This window comes from Erythrolamprus reginae, chromosome Z (assembly GCF_031021105.1).
Source record: "Erythrolamprus reginae isolate rEryReg1 chromosome Z, rEryReg1.hap1, whole genome shotgun sequence".
Taxonomy (NCBI): domain Eukaryota; kingdom Metazoa; phylum Chordata; class Lepidosauria; order Squamata; family Dipsadidae; genus Erythrolamprus; species Erythrolamprus reginae.
This window is the reverse complement of record NC_091963.1, coordinates 90,439,558-90,466,439: the sequence shown is the minus strand read 5'-3', so window position 1 is coordinate 90,466,439 and position 26,882 is coordinate 90,439,558. Positions and strand designations below refer to the sequence as shown.

The 26,882-nt window shown below is 43.6% G+C and overlaps 1 protein-coding gene across 4 annotated transcripts in view; it reads left to right on the top strand.

Annotated features, from left to right (window-relative positions):
• Positions 1 to 26,882, top strand: part of FHOD3 (formin homology 2 domain containing 3) — a 363,967-nt gene that overhangs the window by 283,846 nt on the left and 53,239 nt on the right. For all 4 annotated transcript variants that reach the window (XM_070728908.1, XM_070728906.1, XM_070728907.1 and 1 more), the window contains one exon: positions 12,006 to 12,167. In XM_070728908.1, the coding sequence (XP_070585009.1) occupies positions 12,006 to 12,167 (162 nt within the window). The remainder of the gene's footprint in view (positions 1 to 12,005; positions 12,168 to 26,882) is intronic.

Here is a 26,882-nt window from a genome sequence, read left to right as displayed (position 1 = left end):
GCCCGGAAGATCGCAGCGCACGTTGCCTGCGCCGGCGAGGGAACCCAAGCCGGGAGCAACGTCGTCGCCGCTCCTGGCTCGGTTTCCCTCACTGGCGCAGGCAACGCACGCTGCGATCTTCTGGGCCGGCCAGGCTCAGTGACTGAAGGCAGCTGCCGGGCCGGGCTTGATCCGCTGAGCCTGGCCGGCCCGGAAGATCGCAGCGCATGTTGCCTGCGCCGGTGAGGGAAGCCAAGCCGGGAGCAACGTCGCCGCGACTCCTGGTTCGGTTTCCCTCGCCGGCGAAGGCAACGCACGCTGCGATCTTCCGGGCCGACGAGGCTCAGTGACGGAAGGCAGCTGCCGGGCCGGGCTTGATCCGCTGAGCCTGGCCGGCCCGGAAGATCGCAGCGCACGTTGCCTGCGCCGGCGAGGGAAGCCAAGCCGGGAGCAACGTCGCCGCCCCTCCTGGCTCAGTTTCCCTCGCCGGCGCAGGCAACGCACGCTGCGATCTTCCGGGCTGGCGAGGCTCAGTGACGGAAGGCAGCTGCCGGGCCGGGCTTCATCCGCTGAGCCTGGCCGGCCCGGAAGATCGCAGCGCGCCTTGCCTGCGCCGGCGAGGGAAGCCAAGCCGGGAGCAATGTCGCCGCCGCTCGGCCGAAAGGGGCCGGGCTTGATCCGCTGAGCCTGGCCGGCCCGGAAGATCGCAGCGCGCGTTGCCTGCGCCGCCAAGGGAAGCCAAGCCGGGAGCGGCGGCGACGCTGCTCCGGTTGCCTGGTCCTCTCCTGCCTCCCACGCTGATGTTCCCCGCTGCGTCGGGCGCCGCCAACCCCGAGTCAGACGCACCCTCGCCACCACGCCCAGCCGCTGCCCGCCCCGTCCTAGCCGGAGCCTGAGCCGGGCCCGCTCGGTCGCACCTCCTCGCCCGCCGCCCACCCAGGATGCAGACCTGCTGCCTCTCCCCACCCCCTGCAGCCGGCCTGATCCTGCGCCTTCTGCTTCCCCCCCAGCCAAAAATACAAAGGCGGTCTGCTGCCGCCCGCGGAGCAATGGGAAGCTGTAGTGCCGATCAGCTGAGGCGCGGAAGTTGGCGGCCGCGCCTGAACGCTGAGAGCAAAATGCTGAGAGCAAAATGCCGAAGGAGAGGAGAGAGGAGAGAAGCTGTGAAGGTGGAGAGCCGGACCGAGCCGAGCTTCCTGGCGCGGCACTGGTGAGTGAGAGTGACCAGTGCCAGTGCCGGGGCGGTGGAGGCGAGGTTCGAGGGTCGATGGAAAGGAGGGGAGCGGAGAGAGCGGAGCGGAGTAAAGCAGAGACCAGCGCTGGAACTGAGGCGACCCTGCCTGCTCGTGAGACCGAAGCCGCTGACAATCCAGGCCGGTGGGAGCGACCTGCAGTCGGTGGTGGAGGGCATCTGCGGAATACCCAGAAACAACCCCCCCCCCTGTATGGCACCAATGGGTGAGAGCTGCTGGTGCCAAGGGGGGGATAAAACGGAATGAAAGAGACATACGCCCAGTATGAGTGCTTACAGAGACCTGAAGAACTAGAGGGGGGTGAGAACTATGGAATTAACTGCCAGAATCATCATGGCTAATTAGACTGGGGTTATTGTTTATCGTTTAATTCCTGTTTTTGTCATCATTTGTCATCTCCCCCTCCCCATTTTTCACATTTTTTTCCCCATCTCCTCAACTGCTACTAAGACCATAGAAGAACTGCGCCCCTAGTGGCAAGACCATAGACTATAGAAAAAACAGCAAACTTTAAGACTCTGACTATATGGAAGATCTATAGAGGATTCGGACCTGGATTGATTGATTGACTGATGATTGATATTAATTAAGATCTGATTTCATTTTTTATATTTTTTATACTATTTTATTAACTTTTTAACTTTTTATCTTATTAACTTATTTATAAGGAAAATTTTAATGTTTTAGTGTTTAAATTTTTTACCAATTGCTATTTTATACTGTTACTGATTTAATTGTTTTTTAATATATTGGGGCGTTTAGTAATGGATGACTGGGATAAATATGCCTGTGGGTATGAATGGAATGATTGGTATAACTGGGTTGGGGGGGGGGGTTATGGTATGGATGAGTTGACTGATAGTGGTGTGAAGGATAGATCTGGCCCACCTGACGCTCGGGAGACAGGAGAGGAAGCGGCACCGATCTCTGGGGTGGCAGAGGGTCGGAATATCCCTGTGTTGCTGGGGAGAGGCAGATATGGCGGGGGCCACAGAGCTAGCCGTTCCAGGGGAACGAGGGACCGTTGCTTATTAACAGTCCCTTGTTCCGGCTCTGTGAGCCCAATCTTAGAAACATAGAAACATAGAAGACTGACGGCAGAAAAAGACCTCATGGTCCATCTAGTCTGCCCTTATACTATTTCCTGTATTTTATCTTACAATGGATATATGTTTATCCCAGGCATGTTTTAATTCGGTTACTGTGGATTTACCAACCACGTCTGCTGGAAGTTTGTTCCAAGGATCTACTACTCTTTCAGTAAAATAATATTTTCTCATGTTGCCTTTGATCTTTCCCCCAACTAACTTCAGATTGTGTCCCCTTGTTCTTGTGTTCACTTTCCTATTAAAAACACTTCCCTCCTGAACCCTATTTAACCCTTTAACATATTTAAATGTTTCGATCATGTCCCCCCTTTTCCTTCTGTCTTCCAGACTATACAGATTGAGTTCATTTAGTCTTGCCTGATACGTTTTATACTTAAGACCTTCCACCATTCTTGTAGCCCGTCTTTGGACCCGTTCAATTTTGTCAATATCTTTTTGTAGGTGAGGTCTCCAGAACTGAACGCAGTACTCCAAATGTGGTCTCACCAGCGCTCTGTATAAGGGGATCACAATCTCCCTCTTCCTGCTTGTTATACCTCTAGCTATGCAGCCAAGCATCCTACTTGCCTTTCCTACCGCCTGACCACACTGGTTACCCATTTTGAGACTGTCAGAAATCACTACCCCTAAATCCTTCTCTTCTGAAGTTTTTGCTAACACAGAACTGCCAATGCAATACTCAGATTGAGGATTCCTTTTCCCCAAGTGCATTATTTTACATTTGGAAACATTAAACTGCAGTTTCCATTGCTTTGACCATTTATCTAGTAAAGCTAAATCATTTACCATATTACAGACCCCTCCAGGAATATCAACCCTATTGCACACTTTAGAGTCATCGGCAAATAGGCAAACCTTCCCTACCAGACCTTCCCCTATGTCACTCACAAACATATTAAAAAGAATAGGACCCAGAACAGACCCTTGTGGCACACCGCTTGTAACCTGTCTCTGCTCAGAATCTTGGGTACTGGTGATGAGTGTAACTCTGGCCCTGGACTCAGGTTGCTGCTGCTTAATGCCAGGTCGGTGGTAAATAAAGCTCTCCTCATCCGGGATCTGATCCTGGATGAGGAGGCCGACCTGGCTTGTATTACTGAAACCTGGCTGGGCCCAGAGGGAGGTGTTCCTCTCTCTGAAATTTGCCCAGCCGGGTTTCAGATATGGCACCAACCTCGACCCCAGGGAAGGGGGGGAGGAGTGGCTATTATAGCCAGGGAGAACCTTTGCCTGCGTGGACTCATTGCTCCGGAAATTGCGGGTTGCGAGTCTCTCTTGCTGAAGTTGGACTTAGGGGTTCAGGTGGGCTTATTTCTCACGTACCTGCCTCCCAGCTGCGTGTCAAAAGCCCTGCCTGTGCTACTCGAGGAGGTAGCCGGGTTGGCGGTGAAGTTCCCCAGACTCATTGTCCTGGGGGACTTCAATCTGCCGTCACTCGGCGAAACCTCTGGGCTGGCACAGGAGTTCATGGCCACCATGACAGCCATGGACCTGACTCAAGTAATACAGGGTCCGACTCACGAGGGAGGGCACGCACCTGACATGGTATTCCTTTCCGAGCAATTGAGAAATGGTCTGAGACTAAGGGGCTTAGAAGCATTGCCTTTGTCATGGTCAGACCATTTTCTACTACGGCTTGACTTCCTGGCTCCAATCCTTCCCCGCAGGGAGGCGGAACCAATGAAGATGTTCTGCCCCAGACGCCTGATGGACCCAGAGGGCTTTCAGACGGCGCTTGGGGTTATTCCAGAGGCACTCATCCACAGTTCGGCGGAGTCTCTTGCGGAGGCCTGGAATACAGCTGCTGCGGAGGCTCTTGACCGGATTGCGCCTTTGCGACCTCTCCGTGGCGCTAGACCCCATAGAGCCCCATGGTTCAACGAGGAGCTCCGGGAGTTGAAACGCCAAAAGAGACGTCTAGAGAAGCGATGGAGGAAGAGTTGGTCTGAATCTGATCGAACACTTGTAAGAGCTTTTATTAAGACTTACAAAGTGGCGCTCAAGGCGGCAAGATGCGCGTACCATGCCGCCTTGATTGCATCAGCGGAATCACACCCGGCTGCTCTGTTTAGGGTGACCCGCTCCCTTCTTAATCAGGGGGGAGTTGGGGAGCCCTTGCAGAGTAGTGCCAAGGAGTTTAACACGTTTTTCGCTGATAAAGTCGCTCAGATCCGGGCCGACCTCGACTCCAATTGTAAAACAGAGTCGACTGACAACGAGTCAGTCGAGGTGACTGGGGCACGTACTTGTCCACCTGTCTGGGAAGAGTTTGATCTGGTGACACCTGATGAAGTGGACAAGGCCATTGGAGCTGTGAGTTCCGCCACCTGTCTACTGAATCCGTGTCCCTCCTGGTTGGTCTCGGCCGTCAGGGAGGTGACACGGAGCTGGGCCCAGGAGATTACCAACGCTTCCTTGGGGAGGGGAGTCTTTCCAACACTCTATAAAGAAGCGCTCGTGCGCCCCCTCCTCAAGAAGCCTTCCCTGGACCCAGCCGTACTTAATAACTATCGTCCAGTCTCCAACCTTCCCTTTATGGGGAAGGTTGTCGAGAAGGTGGTGGCACTCCAGCTCCAGCGGTCCTTGGAAGAAGCCGATTATCTAGGTCCCCGACAGTCGGGTTTCAGGCCCGGTTACAACACGGAAACCCCTTTGGTCGCGTTGATGGATGATCTCTGGCGGGCCCGGGACAGGGGTTTATCCTCTGTCCTGGTGCTCCTCGATCTCTCAGCGGCTTTCGATACCATCGACCATGGTATCCTTCTGCACCGGTTGGAGGGGCTGGGGGTGGGAGGCACTGTTCTCCAGTGGTTCTCCTCCTACCTCTCTGGCCGGTCGCAGTCGGTGTTAGTGCGGGGTCAGAGGTCGGCTCCGAGGTCTCTCCCTTGTGAGGTGCCTCAGGGGTCGGTCCTCTCCCTCTTGCTATTTAACATCTACATGAAACCGCTGGGTGAGATCATCCAAGGACATGAGGTGAGGTATCATCAATATGCCGATGATACCCAGCTTTACATCTCCACCCCATGCCCAGTCAACGAAGCGGTGGAAGTGATGTGCCAGTGCCTGGAGGCTGTTGGGGCCTGGATGGGTGTCAACAGACTCAAACTCAACCCGGATAAGACGGAGTGGCTGTGGGTTCTGCCTCCCAAGGACAATCCCATCTGTCCGTCCATCACCCTGGGGGGGGGAATTATTGACCCCCTCAGAGAGGGTCCGCAACTTGGGCGTCCTCCTCGATCCACAGCTCACATTAGAAAACCATCTCTCAGCTGTGGCGATGGGGGCGTTTGCCCAGGTTCGCCTGGTGCACCAGTTGCGGCCCTATCTGGACCGGGACTCATTGCTCACAGTCACTCATGCCCTCATCACCTCAAGGTTCGACTACTGTAATGCTCTCTACATGGGGCTACCTTTGAAAAGTGTTCGGAAACTTCAGATCGTGCAGAACGCAGCTGCGAGAGCAGTCATGGGCTTACCTAGGTATGCCCATGTTTCACCATCACTCCGCAGTCTGCATTGGCTGCCGATCAATTTCCGGTCACAATTCAAAGTGTTGGTTATGACCTTTAAAGCCCTTCATGGCATCGGACCAGAATATCTCCGAGACCGCCTCCTGCCGCACGAATCCCAGCGACCGATTAGGTCCCACAGAGTGGGCCTTCTCCGGGTCCCGTCAACTAAACAATGTCGGTTGGCGGGCCCCAGGGGAAGAGCCTTCTCTGTGGCGGCACTGGCTCTCTGGAACCAACTCCCCCCGGAGATTAGAACTGCCCCTACTCTTCCTGCCTTCCGTAAACTCCTTAAGACCCACCTTTGCCGTCAGGCATGGGGAAATTAAACATCTCCCCTGGGCACATTCAATTTATACATATTATGCTTGTGTGTGTGTCTGTTAGTATATGGGGTTTTTCTTAAATCTTTAAATATTTTAATTAATTGGATTATCATGATTGTTTCACTTGTTGTGAGCTGTCCCGAGTCTTCGGAGAGGGGCGGCATACAAATCCAAATAATAGATAAATAAATAATAAATAAATAATAAGCTGAAGCCGCTGGCGGTTTCAGACTCCCTTTGCTCCACGCTGCTCCGCCCTGCCTGTCATGCGGCGGCAGACCGTCTTTATGTTTTTTGCTGAGGGGATGAGCAGGAGGACCTTCCTGACTCCCTCCCCCAGCGCCGGACCTCCTGCCCTCCCTCCCAGACAACCCAAAGCGGCCTCCCGAACGTTTTCCATCTTACCAACCTGCCGCCGCCGCGGCGAAGCCCCACCGCCCGGCTGTCACCTTTTAAAACAGCCGGGTGGCTTCCCAGCAGCCTCCCGAAGCCGAACACCAAACCCGAACTTCCGGGTTCGGCTTCAGGAGGCTGCTGGGAAGCCCCCCAGCTGTTTTAAAAGGTGACAGCCGGGCTGCGGGGCTTCCCAGCAGCCTCCGGAATGCCAAACCCGGAAGTTCGGGTTTGGCGTTCGTAAGATGAAAAAAGTTCGTAAGAAGAGGCAAAAATTTTCTGAACCCCGGGTTCGTATCTCGGGTTGTTCGTAAGACGAGGGGTTCGTATCTTGAGGTACCACTGTATTAGATTTGTTATATGTTGTTTTATTACTGTTGTTAGCCGCCCCGAGTCTACGGAGAGGGGCAGCATACAAATCTAATAAATAAATAAATGGGGGGGGGAACCAAACTGTATTAAAATGTTTAAAAGTCAGGGGGAAATCATATTAAAAAACCCTGGATCATGCTGCCTGGCAGAGTCGAGCAAAAATGAGCATAACTGTGGCAACAACTTGCTTCCTCAGCTATCGATATTTCTCCACGGCTTAGCTGTTTGGTATGACGTCACCTATGACTGCACCTTAACTAGATCGCAAGTTTCAGGGAAATATCAGGGAATTTCAAAATGCTTTCCCCCGGACACCCTATTTCTGGTTCTTATTTTTTTAAAAAATAGGTATAATTTAGGAAAATTAAGCTTTCATATTTGCTCTTTATCTTGTCTAAAATCTTTTAAAGAAAAATAGTCATTCAATACTGTATGATAAATACAGGGTACGTAGTGTATGATAAGTACTTGTATGTAGTAAATATGACTATTAACTTATTCTTACTAACCAATATTTTCTCAATCCTACAATGGCAAATGAAAATATATACAAATATCATAAGGAAGAAAACCCAAATAGACACCCCCCCAAAAAAAAAAAAATTATTTTTTTTTGCTTTTTCTTCCTTTTCTCTCTCTTGACCTTGAGCTTTTGTTCAGTTGTTTAAGACTGTGGGATGTGGCATAAAAAGATGGTAGTGCCTTTCACTCTGAAGTCAGTGCAGATCCTTTGCTTCAGCTACTCAGTCTTTTAAACCAAAGCCAAGAACGTCTACCTCCTTTTGTTCAGGCTATTAATTGACACAGAGCAAATGGTAACTGCCAAAATGTGGTTCCCAAATGAAGCACTTTTCCATTTAGTAATGAAAAAGCTTCTAGTTGGATAGAAAATTGGAAATGATAAGCAGAAGAGCTATAGAATGCATGACTGGGTTAAAATGAAGAATAGATGTGTTCAAAGCTTTCAAGTTCAAGGCCATACCATGTGGCAAAAATTATGGATATTTATTTCTTGACTCCTACTGCATGCATAGATAGTCACCCAGCAGCATTTTTCTAAGGTTCTAATATGGAAAATTGGCCAGAAGATTCTCTATTCAACTTTTGTGATGAATTGATTCAGAATCTGAGTAGAGTTCCCAATTGGTGTCATGTTTGAGTTATATGGAAATATAAACTTTCTAAGTAATTACCGTAATAAAGTAAATGATTTATTTTATTTATTTCATTAATAAACCAGAAGGATAAGCATTGCTAAGAATTGACTTATCAAGTCCAACTGAAATGATAGCAGATTCTTGAGAAATTATTTGGGACCAGTTTGACTCTGTAGATCTTGAAAGAATTTAATAACTCTTTACTAGAAGGTTATACCCTGACTTACTTGGTTGATAAAGGCTATAGAAGGTGGCAGAAAACTGAATAAAGGTGGAGGTGAAAACCTCCTTGAGTAAGAGGTTTTTCCCTCCTTCAATGAAAAAGATACTAGTATACCTCAGGGATGGATTGCTACCAGTTGCAGTAGACAACTGTGCAAGACCGCTCCAGTGCCACTCTTTCGGGTGCTGCCATCTTTTTTCTTTAATTTTTCACATTTTTTTGCTTTGTGTGCATGCACAGAAACAAAATCTTGCAAGGGGACTGTTGTGCATGGGTCTCCTTATGATATTTCGGAACATTTTTGCTTTGTGTGCATGCGCAGAAGTAAAATCACACTGTGAATGCACGCACACATAGTGTGCACACAAGATAACCCAAGCTGCACATGCAGCGCACCAGTAGTGGGTGCCCCTGGTGCCCCTCCTCCATAAAGACCCATACCTGAGCCCAGCTGTTTGAGGCAGTTATCAACTAATCTCCAATTTTTCCATTCTTTAGGGAAAAGTTCAGAAGATTATAGATTTGTGGATATTAAACAAATTTAATGAAACAAGTTTATGTAGTCAATTTTCATTTGGGATTCAGGCCTAATCATGGGATGAACTGCAAAGTCAACTTGTTGATATCCTTGTTATAAAGAGCTCCTTCCATAAAGAGTTCAGATACCTTTACACTAATGCTCAGAGTTTGGAGAACAAACGGGGAGAACTTGAAATCCTAGTACATGAAAGTAGGTGTGATAATATACAGCACCGAAACTTGAGAGATAGAAATAGAAAATATTGCTAGAAAGATATAAGTTGTTCAAAAGAAACAGACTAACAAATGAGGAAGTGGAGTTGCATTATATGTAATGCAATTATATGTACATCTCTACATCCAGTAACAAGGATAAAACTGTCCTGAATGCATTTGGGTGAATATTAGAGAAAAAAGAAATGATATTTATGTAGGTATATACTTTGTGCCACTCAATCAGCCAGGGGAAATAGATGAACATTTTACTAGTCATTAAGATGTGCAGGGAACATTGTAGTAATGAGGGATTTTAACTACCCTGACATAACCTGGGAGACAAACTCTATATTAAATGTTAATCAAACATGTTTTTGACATGCCTAGCTGACAACTTTGTTACTGAAAAGGTAAAGAAAGGAACTATAGAGGTTTAGCTACGCAGGATTTAATTCTTACTAATAGGAATGAAATGATAGAAGCGGTCAAAATTGTGGGAACTTTGCGGGGAGAGTGACTGTGTCATACTAAGATTCAATGCAGGCACAGACAATTGAACAAAATTAAACTAGCATTCTAGACTTCAAAAGAGCTGATTTCAAGAGAAAGATTAAGAAGGATTCCAAGGAAATCCAGAATGGAAAAGATGCTTGGGAAACTCTAAAAATTAGATTATTAAAGCCCAGTCAAACACATAGCACAGAGAGAGAAGGGGGGGGGGAGAATAAATTCCAGATGGCATCAGCATGGTTGCATAAAGATATCTCTGACAAACTGAGAGGGAGAAAACAACACGTTAAAAAATGGAAAGAAGGACTCATAACTAGAACAGAATATCAGCCAATTGACTAAATCTGCAATGATGAAGTAAGGAATGTTAAGACTCAGAATGAACTAAAACTTGCAAAATTAACAAAAAAGGGTTTCAATATGTAATGAATAAGATTAAAGACAAGGAAATGATCGATCTACTAATGGGAGTATATGTCAAGCACAACTGCTTAATTCCTTCTTTGCCTCTGTTTTCATGCAAAAGGAAAATATAATGTAATCAAAACCAGCACGATGGGAGATAGAAAAAGAAGGCAAGTCAAAATAAGCAAGAAATTGATAAAAGATAATCTATCCATTATAGATGAATTCAAATTCCCAAAACCAGATGTTTACAATCCAGAGTTCTGAAGGAGTTGGTAGATGTGATCTCAGAACCACTGAACACATTTTTTTAGAGCTTCTGATGCATGGGGAAGTACCAGAGGACTGGAAAAGAGCTGAAGGATTCCAGCCTTCAAGAAGGCCAAAAAAAAGGGATCCAGAAAATTACACACCAATTAGATTGACATCAGTTCCTGGCAAATTCCTGAAAAAGAAGATCAAGCAGCAGATTTGTGAGTATCTAGAAATGAATAGGGCAGACATTAGGAGTCTAATGACTGTTAAAAACAGGTGATTCCAAGCAAACTATATTGCCTTCTTTGAATAAAGTAACTAAATTGCTGGATGAAGGAAATGCTATGGATTTCCTTCATGTTTCCTTCAAACTATGTTTACTTGGACATTTGACAAAGTAGACCACAGCCTAATTCTTATATAAAATGGAATAAACTGGACTAGACAATACCAACACCAGATGGACTTGCAACTAACTGACCAACTGCATTCAACATGTAATTCTCAATGGAACCACATCTACCTGGAGATTTGCAAATGACATCAAGCTGGGAGGAATTGCTAGCACTTTGGAAGATAAATTCAAAGTAGGGCAATGTGCCCTATCCAGTAAGATACTGTTCAGCTGTAAGAAAAGTAAGGATTTGATTTTAGGCAGAAAAAACAAATACACAGATATAGAACATGTGGTGTTTGGCTCAACACTAGTAACTGTCAGATGAATCTAGATTTCCTAGGGCAGAACCACTAAAGTATGAACCAGCAGTATGCTGCAGCTTCCAAAAAAGCTAATGTATCATAAGCTGTATGAATAGAGGGATAGCATCAAGAAAAAATTGTACTGTTTTAAACTGCAGGATTGAGGCCACACTTATAATATTGTGTCCAGTTCTGGTTTCATGAGGCAAAAAAGATACTGAGACCTTAGAAAAAGTGCAGAAAAGAGCAACGAAGATACTTGGCTTCCTTTGCGGCCTTGGATGAGGTGACTGTCCATAGCAAAAAGGAGCATTAAGCCAGTTGTCAGAAATGGTGTGCGGTCTTCTGCTTGAGTGACTAGATGAACTTGAAGGACTAGATGACCTAGAAGGTCCCTTTCAATTCTGTTAATCTGTAAATAGGCTAAATGTACAATGAACAGTTAATAGAACTGGATATATCTAGCCTAACAAAGGAAAGGAGTAGGGATGACACAACTCTCTTCCTATTCGTGAGGGGCTGTCCTAGAGAAGAGGAGCTCCTCCTCTATAAAACACTTGAGAGCAGGACAACAAGCATAGGGAGGAAGTTTATTAAAGACAGATCCTGGAAATAGGGAAAAAGTAACCAATGGAACAGCTTGCTTTTTGGAATTTTGGGTGCTCCATCAATGGAGGTTTTCAAAACAAGACTGGACACCCATTTGTCCAGCATGATAATGAGTTGAGGTGGCTCAGTGGGTAGAGTACAGTTCTGCAGGCCACTAAAGCTGACTGCTAAATCTGCAGGTCAGCGGTTCAAATATCATCAGCTCAAGGTTGACTAGCCTTCCATCCTTCCATATTGTGGGGACAATATGCTGGCTCTGTTAAAAAGTGCTAGTGCTAACATGTTGTAAGCCACCCTGAGTCTAAGGAGAAGAGCGACATAAAAAATTGAATGAATGAATGAATGAATGAATGGTATATGGCTCTTACTTTGAGCAAGGGAGTAGACCAAATGGCCTCCCATCCCTTCTAGTTTATGACTCTATAATGTCAAATATATAATGTATTCTTTTTTTTACTTTTTTCCATACAGACTAAAGCCTTTGAACTAAGCTACCTTGAGAAAGTGCCAGAAGTCAAAGATACAGTCCATAAACAATCTCTACTTCATCATGTATGTACAATAGTGGTGGAAACATTTCCAGATAGCACAGATCTTTATTCTGAAATTGGAGCCGTTACTAGATCAGCCAAGGTATGTCAGTTAATGCAAAGAAATCTCTAATAGTAGAGTACATTGTCAATAAGGAACAGATAATACTTTACATGCAACATTTACATTTACATATTATTTTTCTCAAATAGTCCTTACAAACTTGGAAATAGAATTGGTTTACATCATTCATCTGTAATTTTTAAATTATAGCAGTTTTCTTTTTTCTCTTTAATAGATTTCTCATGGTTTCCAAATATATAGTCTATTCTTTTAATCTCAGTCTGTTTCAAAATGTAATGTTAATAAACTGTCAATTCTAAACTGAATCCATAAACATCCATTGGATGTTTTAAAAATAAAATGAAAACAGAAAGCAAAAAGAAAGTGGTTAACAAGTTTAGGAAGATGGCAAAAGGCAAAAAGGAAGAAACAAAATCATCCAATTATTTTGTCTCAATCTTCTTGAGAAGTGTAAATATACAATACTCCTGTAAACTATTGTGGTGACTTGCTTAAAGAAATAAGATATCCAGATTGAACTTGAAAGTTGAATTTTGATTTATTTAAAATAGTAACCAAACTTCTAGGGAAATGTATTGATAGTTTGGCCAATCTTGTATCTGTTAGAGCTGAGAAATCCTGAAGATCCTTTAATATCATTTTTTCTATTACTTATTTTTTATTTTTTTTCTAATCCCCCAAACTATACATTTAAATTCCTTTTTTTCTGCTTCATGCATACAGTATAGTATTTTAAGAGATTTCCAATCAGCAATAAAAATAGATAACAGAATAACAGAGTTAGAAGGGACTTTGGAGGTCTACTTGTCCCCTGCTCAGGTAGGGAACCCTATATTAATTGTTCCAACTATCAGGAAATTTCTTTTTCTAGATTGCTTCTCTCGATTAATTTCAATTTATCTGTTGCTTCTTAACATGTCTTCAGGTGCTTTGGACAATAAGTTGAATCCCTCTTCTTTATGGCTACTATTGAAACACTTCTAGTGTTTCACTCCTAGTCCTTCCTTTCAATAAACTAGACATAACCTTTCAATAAACTAAACATAACAATTCCAGCAACTATTCTTTATATGTTTTAGCCTGTAGTCCCTAATCATCTTTGTTGCTCTTCTCTGAGAACAGCACGTTTCCTGCCATTCCCTCTTTAATCCCAGCCATCTCGGACTTTTCTGGGCTGCCAGAGAAGCCTTTCGGTGGCGCTTAAGGAGGCTTTGCCAGTCCAGAGTGAACAAAGCATTTTCCTTTCTCTGAGTGCTTGGAAAGGGAATAAACCTCTGCCAGAGCCCAGAGAAAAGAAACGCTCCCTTCGCTCTGGGCAGCCCAGAGTGAACAGAGTGTTTTCCTTTCTCTGGGCACTTGGAGAGGGAATAAACCACTTCGCTGTGGTGACTCCCTCGCGCTGCTTCCCATTCACCCAGCATGAGGTTGCCTCCCAGAGCGTCTGGGCATGGAAAGACAAAAGGGGGTGTTTTGCCCTGGCCAGATCAACTCAGCTTCAGCCACAGAATCCAATTTACTTGCCTAATTAAATTAGTTTATTTAAAATAATATTTTAAAATAACTATTTGCTTGTCCACTTTATGTTTTCTTAAATCATTTCTTTAAAAATATAAGGATTTTTTTAATCAAAAAATTATTCAATCTTTAATACTTCTTTTAGTTTTGTAATCCAGAGAAAAGTAAAACTCACCAAGAGGGATCTATCCTATGATACAAGAAAATATCTGTTTCTATAGAATAATTAATTCCAAAAAATAAGTAGGAAATAATGTTCAGATGAGCTTAATGACCTGTGAGCCTAGATGAAATCAATCCTATGATTCCCAATTCCTAAGTGAACCACAAGTAATCCCCGGGTTATGAGCATTCCCTTACCAAATGTTTGAAGTTATGTGATAAATGCCCCCTAGTGTTTACAAACGAGTTCCAAAGCTACAAATCTTGTAGCAGTTCGGCATTTGTTCGTTCTTACGAACAACCGCACGGGATCTGCAACATTCAGCCTGCATGTTGCCAGCCAAAATGAAGCTTCTGACTGGAGATTCATTCCATGAATCCTCGGGTTATAGATGAAATGGGCAGGCTCCATTACATTCATAACGTAAGGACTACTGTACAAAAACTTCAATTCATGCAGTTTATTTACAAGAAGCATTTGTCCAGAGTGAAAGTAGGCTACCTCACAATCTCTCCTTCATCTGGAAAGATGCAATATGGATATTGCATGGCTGTAGTAGCTGTCACTCACCAACATATATGATATTTATTCTACAACAATTAACACTTTCAAAATAGTTTTCAATGATAAAATAATCTCATTCCAGGTGTATTGGAGTAATATAAAGGCATAAATCACTTTTGGTAAGTCTTTCCATCCCAGATAGGATCTTAACTGGATATTGGACAAAGTATATGTGATTAAAGAAAATTATGCAAAAAATGTCATCCAGATTTTTTGAGGGTTCTTTAGAAATGGGAGAGAAAAAAATGCTAGGAAATCAATTGAAATTAACAGCAATGAAAAGTCTTCCCTATAACAAGTGAGGCCTTAATTAATCTTCATGTTTAATACAGAACTCGTGCCAGGCTGGCAGGTACAGGCTTAAAGCAATAGCAACATACACAGTCTAATATACCACACACAGGCTGAGGCAGGAACCAATCAATACACAGTAACTTTCCCGCTTACAATGTAACTGGGGATACGCGACCTATCAGTACCTTGGATAGGGACGCCAATCGCACGGCTCTAACCGGCCGGCTGTTACTAAGCAAACTCAGCACTCTTATCCCCTTGAATAATACATACATAATCCTTCAAATATGCTGGTTTGTGACGAATTCTCTCCGAGCGCCGAGGTTCGATTGGAGGATCAACTCTAGGCTCGGGGTTAGGTTCCCTTAATTCCATGTCAGGAGCCGGAACATTCTCTGCTCGCGGAAATGCCACTAGGGCTGGCTCCTCGGGATTCCTTACTGGGAGACAATGCTCCTGATCGGGGTCATTATTTCCGTACCTGTCACCCCCTCTGTCCAGACGGATCTGGTCCAGGTGTCTTTTCCAAATCCTGCCATCGGTTAAATCTATTTCGAAAGACCGAGGCCCCAGCACTCGGCTTACCCTTCCTCTTTCCCAATTCCGTCCACCCCCGGAGTACGCGCGCACGAACACGGCATCTCCTACCTTCACCTCTCTTGCTGGGGGTTCTGGCCATGGAACAGTCTGGGAATACCACGGGTGCAACCTGTCTAATATAATCCGAAGCTTGCAACCCATTAGTAACTCCGCTGGGGTCTTACCCGTAGCCACGCAGGGGGTGGCATGTTGTGCTAACAGTAAATCAGCCAGCCTTGCTTGCCAGGAACCTTGTGGCATCTTTTTGAGGGCATCCTTTACTGACCGAACTGCCCGTTCCGCCTGACCATTACTAGCCGGATGCCACGGCGATGTTAATGCATGTCTGATGCCAGCTGACGCCAAGAATGATTCAAACAGTAGCGCAGTAAACTGCGGGCCGTTGTCAGAGACCAGGAGGTCGGGGAACCCATGCGTGGCAAATAGTGTCATTAAGGCATCTATGATGGCCTGGGACTGAGTTGACTTCAGGTGCACGACCTCCACCCATTTGGAATGGGCATCTACGATAATTAGGAATGTCTGTCCCATGAAGGGACCAGCTAAATCTTTATGTATGCGAGCCCATGGCCCGGCAGGCGGTTCCCATGCTAACGGCTCGGCTCGGGGGGGTAATGGACGACTCTCCTGGCATGCAGCACACCCCGCCACCCGTTGTTCCACTTCTTTGTCCATACCTGGCCACCAAACGTAATCTCGAGCCAGACTTTTCATGCGCACAATGCCAGGATGGCCTCTGTGCAGAAGTGCCAACACCTGGCTGCGTAGCTGTCCAGGAATAACCACCCTGCTCCCCTTCAGCAGGATCCCTTTCTCTACGGAGAGTTCTGTCCTACATCTGAAAAACGGGACCAAATCTTCAGCAGGGGTAGTTGATGGCCATCCCCTTAGTACCCATTGCCTTACCTGGGCCAACATGGGATCCCGCCCTGTCTCCCAAGCTACTTCGGGCGCTGACAAAGTAATAGCCCCTTCAGAGAGAGCGAAAAGAGAGCATGCTGGAGCGGGGTCAACTAAAACATCGGTCAAGGGACACCTACTGAGGGCATCTGCGTGCACTATGTGGCGCCCAGGTTTATAAGTCAGGGTATAACTATAGTTGGCTAAAAAGACAATCCAACGTGACATTCTGGGGGACACGACAGTCGGACTTTGGTGGGTGCCGGACAATAAACCCAATAATGGCTGGTGATCGGTTACCCCAAAATGCAAGCGATGGCATTTGAAGACCCCCCTGTGGGTGATGATAGACTGGGCCTCCGCGGTCAGGGGGTCAACGGGGAGCTGCTGATAAGCTTGAGAGAGATCAAGCTTTGCGAATACTCGACCCTTACCCAGGGTATGCAGTAATTGCTGCACAACTGGCAGCGGGTATGAATGGTGGGCCAACGCTTTGTTCACAGAACACTTATAGTCCCCACACAACCTGATACCCCCATCCCCCTTGAATGCAATAACCACAGGGGTCTCCCACTTAGCCTGGTCTACTGGTTCTAAAACCCCTTGGGCAATTAATCTGTCCAGCTCAGCGTCCACCTTTGGGCGGAGAGGAATGGGAACACGGCGGGCTTTTAAACGAACTGTCGGAACTTGGGGATTTAAACTAAATGAAATAGGGGTCCCCGTGTAACATCCCAAGTTGCCATCAAATACTGAAGGGAATTCCTTAGCCAAAGTCTCAAAAACCCCAGTCTCGTTAACTGCATTTACCCCCGTAACAGAGAGTCCTAACGACTTGAACCAGTCTAATCCTAAAAGGTTAGAGAATGGCCCATTTACCACAATCAGTGGCAATCTGCCTGCAAAAGTCTTGAAGCGGACCGCAAAACGACCCTCTCCCAGAACCGGAATCGGTGCTCCTTGGTAGTCCTTTAAATGTAAAGTACATGGCTGCAAGCGACCCTTGTTCATAGTGGGGAAACAACGTTTTAGTGTAGCCCAAGAGACTAGCGAATGGGCAGAGCCAGTGTCCACCTGCAAGTGGCATCGCGAACCACCCAGCTGAACAACAACCGAAATTTTCTCCGTGGAGTCAGACGTCTCCCTGACATACGTGGTAGCCAAACGTGGCTGACTGTAGACGGCATTGCAATCCTCGCGTCGACTTGAGGGAAATTTCCGCTGCCAATGGGGGTTGAAACCTTGGGGCTCCCTCTGCTCCCTGGCGGTGGCTGGAGAAGATCTGCGAGAACGGCAGACCCTGGCAATGTGGCCCTTGGCACCACAGTGCCAACACGCCGAGTCTCGGGATGGGCAGTTGGACCTGAAATGATTACCCCCGCACCCCCGACAAGGTGACAGTGGGGGCCGGGGCCGTGCAGGAGGCAGGTCTCAGCTCCGACTTGCCGCCAACTTGCAAACATCTTCCTCCTCTGTTCCCAAACTGCCTTCCTCTTCTGGGGAGACTTTGGCTTTATCCGCTTTTTCCGATACCTTTTAAGTGACATTTACGGCGCTGTCCATGGCAGCCAACGATTGCGTGGACAGCTCGAAAGCACGAGCCTCCGCTAGCGCCGCCTGAAATGTCAGATCTCGGATGGCCAGGAGGCGCCGCTTAAGGCGACCATCCCTCACCCCAAAAACTAGCCTGTCAAGCAGATAGTCATTAAGATCAATAAACTCACAGTATAAAGCCGCTCGGCGAAGAGCGGCCACATAGTCATTAATCGACTCTCCCTCGGCTTGGTTTCTCTGATAAAATTTGTAACGCTGCGCACACCGTGAGGGCGCGGGGGCATAATGGTCCTGTAAAGTCTTTAAGAAATCTTCCCAAGAAACATTGTGGATGGAGATTGGGGCAAATAGCGCTCGGGCAGTCTCGAACATCTCGGGGCCACAAAACCCGAGGAAATAGGAACGTTTCCTATCCCCAGAAATCTCCATGTAGCCATTGGAGATCAGGAAACAATGGAAATGGGCGACATAGGAGTCCCACGTCTCTCCTTGTGGGTCAAAGGGGGCAAAAGTAAGTTGCACGGACATCTTCACTTACTGTCAGCGTCTACATATAACAATTCCTCAATGGATGGCTCGAATCCTCGTCGCCAGTATAACAAGTGAGGTCTTAATTAATCTTCATGTTTAATACAGAACTCGTGCCAGGCTGGCAGGTACAGGCTTAAAGCAATAGCAACATACACAGTCTAATATACCACACACAGGCTGAGGCAGGAACCAATCAATACACAGTAACTTTCCCGCTTACAATGTAACTGGGGATACGCGGCCTATCAGTACCTTGGATAGGGACGCCAATCGCACGGCTCTAACCGGCCGGCTGTTACTAAGCAAACACAGCATTCCCACTGATAATAATCAACATTGTCCTTATATGAAGTTTTGACCTGACTTCTTGATCCTTAGAAGATGCTAAGCAATTTGCAGTTGCTGGAAAATAACAGAGTTCAAAGGGATCTTGGAGGTCCTAGTCCAATCCCCTGTTCAAGCAGAAGACTTGTACCATTTCAGTAGTGAAGGGCTACAAAATGTTTTACTACCATACTGGGTGTGGCTTATCTTGTTGGTGTGGCTTGCTGGCCATATGATCAGGTGGGAGTGGCTTGATAGTCATGTGACCTGGGGTGGCTTAAAGGGCATGTGACTGGCCAACTTGACATCACTCACGTCAAGGGTTTGGGTTAGGGTTAGGGTGTCTGGCCTCTCCTCACCTCAAAGAGATACAATTTTCCTATCTAGTTACTATTACCGAACATCCAAATTATACTATTTAATTCTATGTATATATGCCATATGTATACATACATATTACACACAGGCACACAAAAATATACATTATCTACTATATAAACTGTATGAGTATGTATACACGCACGCACGCACAGCTCTTCTAAAATTATATACATTCAACCTCATTTACTGTGATAGGAAAAACATATCCAGAAGGGAAAAAAAGAAAAAAGATTCAAATTTTTTCTACCAGTTCTGCATACCTGAAAATTTTTAACTACCGGTTCTGCCTACCTGACCCATACCCATAGGAGCCCATCACTGCAGTTCAGACAAATGGTTGTCCAGTCTCTTTTTAAAAGTCTCCAGCAATGGAGCACCCACCACTTCTGAAGGAAAAGCATTCCACTGATTAATAATAATAATAATAATAATAATAATAATAATAATAATAATAATTATTATTTATTAGATTTGTATGCCGCCCCTCTCTGAGGACTCGGAGTGGCTCACCACAAGTAAAAGCATCATATACAAATCCAACATTAAAACATTTTTTAAAACCCTTATTAAAAAACAGTCATACAACCCAAACACACCATACATAGACCAAGACAGCTAAGGATATATCAATTCAATTAATTGATGAATTAATTGATTAATTAATTGTTATCACTGTCAGGAAATTTCTTCATTGTTCTAGGTTGCTTCTCTCCATGATTAGTTTTCATCTATTGCTTCTTTTTGGTTCTTTGGAAATTACGTTAACCTCCCTTCTTTGTGGCAACTCTCAAATGTTAGAACACTCCTATCATACCGCCTCTAGTCTTTCTTTTTACTTGACTAGATATGCCCAATTCTTGCAATCCTACTTCCTATACTTTAGCCTCCAGTCATCTAATCATTTTTGTTGCTCTTCGTATATTTTTTTATTTTTATTCGGTCATTCAATCAATCAAATGAAGGTGGCAAATATACATAATATTCCTTCCTTCTTCTATTTTCCCCACAATAACAATAACCATGCAAAGTGAACTAACTTTCATGCCTAAGTCAGGACTAGAATTAATTATTTCCTGATTTCTAATCTGCTATCTTAACCAGTAGACCAGACAGACATGATGCTTATGTAAATTCATATTACCATATATGTTTAACAATTAGATTGCATTTCTGATTCATTTCTGATTTATCTAGACTCTGAATCTATTTTCTGCAGGCCATGTAAATTTTCCCATTGGCAGAATCGTGTTTCATCTTGATTCATAGTTCTTGGGCACAAGCTAATTTCTCCCTCTTCTTCCCCATGGAAGTTCATCTATTGTGGCATATTGCTATCATTTCATTAATTAAATGTAACAGAGGAATAATTATTTGATATCTTAGCCATTTTCTCATAGGATCATTTTATTTTAGAAAATCATGAAGAAAACACAACAGATAAGAAAAAAAATAGGAGGTATATCACTAACTGAATATCATTTTTTGTACTCTTCCACCGCAGTGGAAAGAATTACTGGAATTTAGTAGTCTTAGTCAACAGATCCTAAATCTTAACAAATCTTTCCAAAATACCGCTGTTTTTATAATGTTCCTGAGTTTACTGAAAAGGAGGTTCAAAACTTTCTACATCTAATCCATAGCTTAAATTGTCTGCCACCGCTTAATTTTAGGTCATATGTCAATATAAAATTTTAGTGCATTATTTGAAGAGGTTTTTTTTTTAACACTACTGTTCGTTTATTCTGCGAAAGATAACAATTTAAATTTCTGCATTTATATTTGTAAGAAGATGATCCTAATTCACTTTGAACATGTATTATGTGACCTAGTATAATAACAAAATCATAATTGCAATTTATATATATCCACAGTTGTCACTGCATCTGTGTTTAGCAATTACACAGTGTATGTAATGAAATTTCACTGGGCTTTCCTATTTTAGCATTATAAGCCAAATTCTGGAATACTGCTATCTAACCAACTTTTATGGTTAATGACTTTAACAGTTTTTCTCTTATTTATTTTATTGAGGAATTTTTGGGTTCTTTCATGTAAAACTTTTTAGCAATAAAATTCATTGACACAAACATTCAAAATTATAAATGTGCCATAACAAAAAAACGGTTTATTTGGAATACAATGATCAGGTATGATAAAAAGAAGTTTTAAAAAATAATTGCACATAGTTCTCGACTTATAACCATAATTGAGCCCAAAATTCCCATCACTAAACAAGATAGTTGTTAAATTAACTTTACCCCATTTTGTGACCTTTCTTGACACAGTTCACTGCAGTTGTTAAATTAGTAACATGATTGTTAAGTGAATCTGGCTTCCCCAATTATTTTGCTAGTCAGGAGCTTTATTTATTTATTTATTATTAGAATAGAAAGGGACCTTGCAGGTCATCTAGTACAATCCCCTGCACAAGCAGGAGACCTTACACCACCCCAGTTAGATGGCAGTCCAATCTCTTTTTGAATGTGTCAAGTGTTGGAGCATTCACAACCTCCACTGGCAAGCAGTTCCACTGGTTGATCGCTCTGACTGGCTTTTTTAGCTACCACTGCACATTGCTGGCTCATATTTCATTGTTTTATCCACCAAGATTCCGAGATCTCTCACAAGAACAACTGCTAAGTGTGGTTTTTTCCAGTTTGTATGTGTGCCTTGAATTTTTCTTGCCTAGGTTTAAGATTTTGCTTTTCTCAACGTTGAACTTCATTTTGTTAGTTTGGGTCCACAGTGCAAGTCTATCAAGATATTTCTGTATTTTGAGTCTATCCCCTGGGGTATTTGCTTGGTGTCCCGCCAACTTTGTGTTATCTGCAAATTTGATTAGTTCCCTCTCTATTCCCTCATGTAGGTCATTGATGAATATGTTGAAGAACACTGGGCCCAGTACAACCCTATAGTACCCCCGCTGCCTACCTCCTTCCATGTAGATTTGGATCCGTTGAAGACTACTTGTTGGGTGCGGATGGTCTGCCAACTGTTAATCCATCTACATGTGTTGTAGTCTATCCCACTTTTTTCCAATTTGTAGAGTAGTAGATTGTGGTCTACTTTATCAAAAGCTTTAGTAAGGTCCATTGGGTCTATTGCATTATGCTGGTCTACTGATTTGGTTACGGTGTTGAAAAATGATATGAGATTGGTTTGGCATGATTTAGCCCTGACAAACCCATGTTGGCTGTTGGTTATTATCTTGTTTGTTTCTAGGTAGTGGCAAAGCTGTTTTTTGACTATTTTTTCTAGTATTTTTCCCCAGTATAGAAGTCAAACTGATTGGTCTGTAGTTGCCTGGGTCTGATTTTTTCCTTTTTTTATAGATGGGGACTTCGTCGGCTCATTTCCAATCTTCTGGTAATTCTCCTGTGATCCAAGATTTTTGGAAGATAAGGAGTAGTGGTTCTGCGATGATATCTGCCAGTTATTTTAGGACTCTGGGGGGTAGTCCATCTGGTCCTGGTGGTTTGTACTCATCGAGTTTCCTCAAGTGGTCACTTACTATGTTTTTACTCATGTTGGGATCTGTTCCAAAACTGTTTTTTTAAGGTTTGTTGGTGGGTGGTTTCTTTTTGTGTGAAGACTGATGCAAAATAGGTGTTGAGCAGTTCTGCTTTGTCTCTGTTGTTTATGATTTCTTTGCCATCTTATCTTGATTTTTTTTCTTGTTGTTTATGTGTTGGAAGAAACTTTTTTTTATTATCATTGACTTTTGTTGCAATGTTTTGTTCATATTGGGCCTTTGCTGTCTTTATTTTTTCTTGCAGATTCTGGGTATTTGTTGGAACTCTGGCTGGCTATGTGTCTCCCTTTCCATTTTTTGTATTTGACCTTTTTTTCCATTTAGATTGTCTATGAAGTCTTTGTTTAGCCATGCTCGTTTCTTTTTAGATTTTGTGTTTTTCTTTTTCATTGGGATTATGTTGCTCTGGGCTTTTATGAACGTGTTTTTCAGGACCGCCCAAACTTCTTGTGTAGATTTACCCTTTAAGACTTCCATCCAGGGAATCTTTCCCAGATTATTTGTTGAAGTCTGCTTTTATGAAGTCTGGAACTTTGGTGCTATTGGGTCCAGCTGTTTTGTTTGCATTATGTTGAATTTTAGTTGAATTTTAGACATGATCATTGTCATCCAACATCTCTTCAGTTTCGATTCCTTCTATCATTTCTTCTCTGTTTGTGAGTATTAGATCCATTGTAGCTGTTCCCCTAGTTCCCATTTCCACCTTTTGGGCAACAAAGTTGTCTGCAAGGCTGGTTAGGAATCTGTTTGATTTTTTCACTTGGTGCTGAGTTGGTTTTTTAATGTCTCGATGTCTGGATGACATCTTGGTAAAAGTCTCCCATTATTATTGTGTTGTGTTTCCTGCATATTTCCGTTAATTGGTTTGTAAAAAGGCTGTCCATTGCTTCATTTTGGTTTGATGGTCTATAGTATACTCCTATTGTTGTGTCACACTTTTTTTCTTTTATGTTGACCCATATACTTTCTAAGGGGTTTTCTTCTTTAGTTCAATATAGCTCCGTGACAACATAGCGGTCTTTTATGTACAGTGCTTCTCCACCTCCTTTTTTGTGAGACCTAGTTTTCTTGAATAGTTTGTATCTTTTATCTTTATGTTCCAGTCGTGTGATTCATCCCACCAGGTTTCAGTTATTCCAACTTTATCATGTTCACCTTCGTGCATTAATATTTCCAGTTCACTCTGTTTGTTCCCCAGGCTTTGTGCGTTTGTGTAAAGGCATTTATATTGTTTGTGTCTGATTCTGGATAGGCCTTTTTTATCTTCTGGTTGGTGTTTGAGTTTGTCTTGCTCCCCATCCTTATTTAGTTCATTGTTTGATCCTTTAGTATAGTCACCCCACCCCTCTCGGTTTTAATTTAACGCCCTCCTGACGAGTTGGGCCACTTGGTTTCCTAGGACATTCTTCCCACCCTTGGTGAGGTGAAACCCGTCCCTTGCAAGAACCCATCCTGGAGGTAGTGTAAACGATGATTTAGGAAACCAAAGGTTTTTTTGTGACACCAGCTGTTTAATGAATGATTTATTTGTGGGATTTTATGTTCTCTTGTTGGGTGTTGTCCTCTTGTCGGTAGAATAAACTTTAAAAACTACTTGTGCACCTAGGTCTTTGAATTAAAAAAACTACTTGTGCACCTAGTTATTTTGCCCAATAGGTCATAGTCCCTCATTATTACTTTCAACTCTTTTCCTGTATTATTAGTTCCTACACGAAATACCAGTAGAGGGTAGTAGTCAGTCGGTTTTATTATTTTGGTTAGGTTTTGTGTTATGTTGGAGATTTTAGCTCCAGGGAAGCAGCTCACCTCTCTGGATTGATTGTCCAGGCTACAGATGGCAGGTTCAGTTCCTCTGAGAATGGAGTCATCAATTACCAGCACTCTCCTTTTTTTTCCCTTTGACTGGGGTAGATATTTCTTTATTATGGATTCTTTCTGGTGATTGTTTTCTTCTATTGGGAGTCCATTGAAATGGTTGCTTGAAGCCAGTGGAGTTGGGTGAGGGTGGGTTGCTTTTGGGAGAGGTTTTGTATTTGTTTTTTGCTTTCTTCTGTGGTTGACATGAATCCAGCTATTTTTATCCTCTGAGGGGTTGGCTCTGTTTTGTTCCTCTAAAGGGTTGGTTCTACTAGGAGTTGTTTGATCATTTTTATGTTCAGACTGTGCTTGTTCTTTTGGTGGGCTTTGGGGCTTTTCATTTTTATAGTTGAGTTTCAGGTTGTTTAGATTTTTCTCTAGATTTCCTATTTTTTCTTCAGTAGTTGGATTAGTTTACATTTAGTGCATGCAAAGTTTTGGAGGTCTGGGCAGAAGTGTGTATATAGAGCACAGTCTACAAATTGTATAGAATCTGTTCCTTCCTCCTCCTTGTGTGTGAATGGTTTATCTTCCATGAGTGTGGTTGGTTTGCAAAATGAATGTGGCAGTCTAGTATGAAGAAAGTTTAGTTTGTTAGGTTTGGTATGCAAGTGTGGAAGTGTAGTGTGAGAGTTATACCATAAGTTGGTTTGGGTTAATTGTCCAGTTGAGTCAGTATGTGTCCAGTTTTGTGTTTTTTCCTCCCCCTCCCCTTTGGGTCATAAGGTTTATTTGTATACTTATGGAGTCTCAAAGTGTGTGTCTCTATAGTAGTAGTGGCCGATAGTTAATTCAGTAGTGAGTGGGGGAGCCCTATCCTAGTCGTGAGCAGGGCACCAGGGCTCCAGTAAGTATCCGTCATCAGCTGGGCGTTGAGGCATGGTCAGCTGGACATCGGGGGCAGCTCTGTCATCAGTTGGGCGTCTTGTGTCTTCAGCTGGGCGTCGTGAACTCTTGGCTGATTCCGTACAAAAACACATTGGGAATCTCCTGTTTTGCAGAGCTTGGAATTGCTTTGCAGGAAATCACCTCACTCGCTTCAAAGGAAATCACCTCATTCTTCTCTGGGAATCGCTTTGCAGGGGACACTGGCTTTGCCTGGAGCTACCATTTAACCAATTATCAGCTCTCTGCTCTCCACTGGGGGTGGGGGCGGGAGATTCTCCAAGCACTGCCTCTCAGCTGGCCTCGCTCTCCACTCTACACTTTTGGTGAGTCTCAAAATGCAGAGAATGCAGAGACTCTCAGCTGGCCTTTCTCTCTCTCCTCTCTTTGCAAACCTCCACAGCTGGCCTCTATCTACTCTCCTCTCCCACTCTCCTTTCCCAGCTTCAGTTTCCGCTCTGCTTCTCGTTTGCCTCCATATCTGACTCTTTGTTCCTGGCTCCTGGTGAGCAGTCAAAGTAATCCAAGGGTTTTTCAATTTCTCCGGTATTTTTCCAATCTCTGAGGCCATGTGGTTAGTCTTTTTTTCTTTTTCTTTTGGATTCCATTGGCCCCAGTCCCTATTTGTTGCTATATTAATTTTAGGATTATTGAAGTCTATTTTCTTAGGCTGCTTTTACTTCTAACTTTAGGAACTCTTATGTTTTTAGGCATTTTCCCTATTAGTATTCCCCCTCAATGTGGTTATGTGTCTGCCTCAGTGACCATCTTGACAAATCAAAAAGCTGATCATGTGACCCCAAGGTACTTCAAGCATCATAAATATATTCCACTTACCAAGCATCCAAATTTTGATCATGTCTTTATGGGGATGCTGCAACAGTCTTAAGTATGAAAAATGCTCATACAGTAAATCACTTTTTATAGAAGTGCCATTGTAACTTCAAATGGTCACTAAATAAATAGTTGCAATTTGATGATTTCCTATATGAAATTTTAATTAATGTTGTCCCATAACTTCTCTGTCAGTTTGATTAAAGTACAAAATAATAATGTACGAGAAACCAAACAAAATTTCAAATTGTAATCTGGGCATTTGTGTATTCTTTCCCTGAACAAGCTGGCAAATAATCATCTCCATTTAAATTAAGCAATTTTTCTGTAACTTTTTATTACTTAATGTAGAAAAAAAAATATTAATTTTTTTAATTAGTTTTTTTAAATGTTACACACACAGACTGCCCATCATGCAACATAAAACAGTGCCCTGTGAGGGTGCACCCACCACCTAACAACATACATACCCCACCACCAATTGGAGGGTCTGTACAAACATCTTTAACATTCTTCTAAGCTAGGATCTGCATTTTATTTACATATCAAAGAGTGATTCTAATTTATTGTTTATGGCTAGATCACAAATTCTACTTGTCATATAACCTCTCACCATGTCCCATCGTTCCATCAGTTTCTTCAATTTATTTTCATTGTACATATTTATCCTTACCTCCATAATTTCAAAGTGAATGTGGTCCACCATGTACCGATACCAATTCTGTATTGTCCATTTTGCTGCTTCTTTCCAACCCAATACAATTACTGCTTGAGTGCTTTCCAGTGCTACTACTTTTAT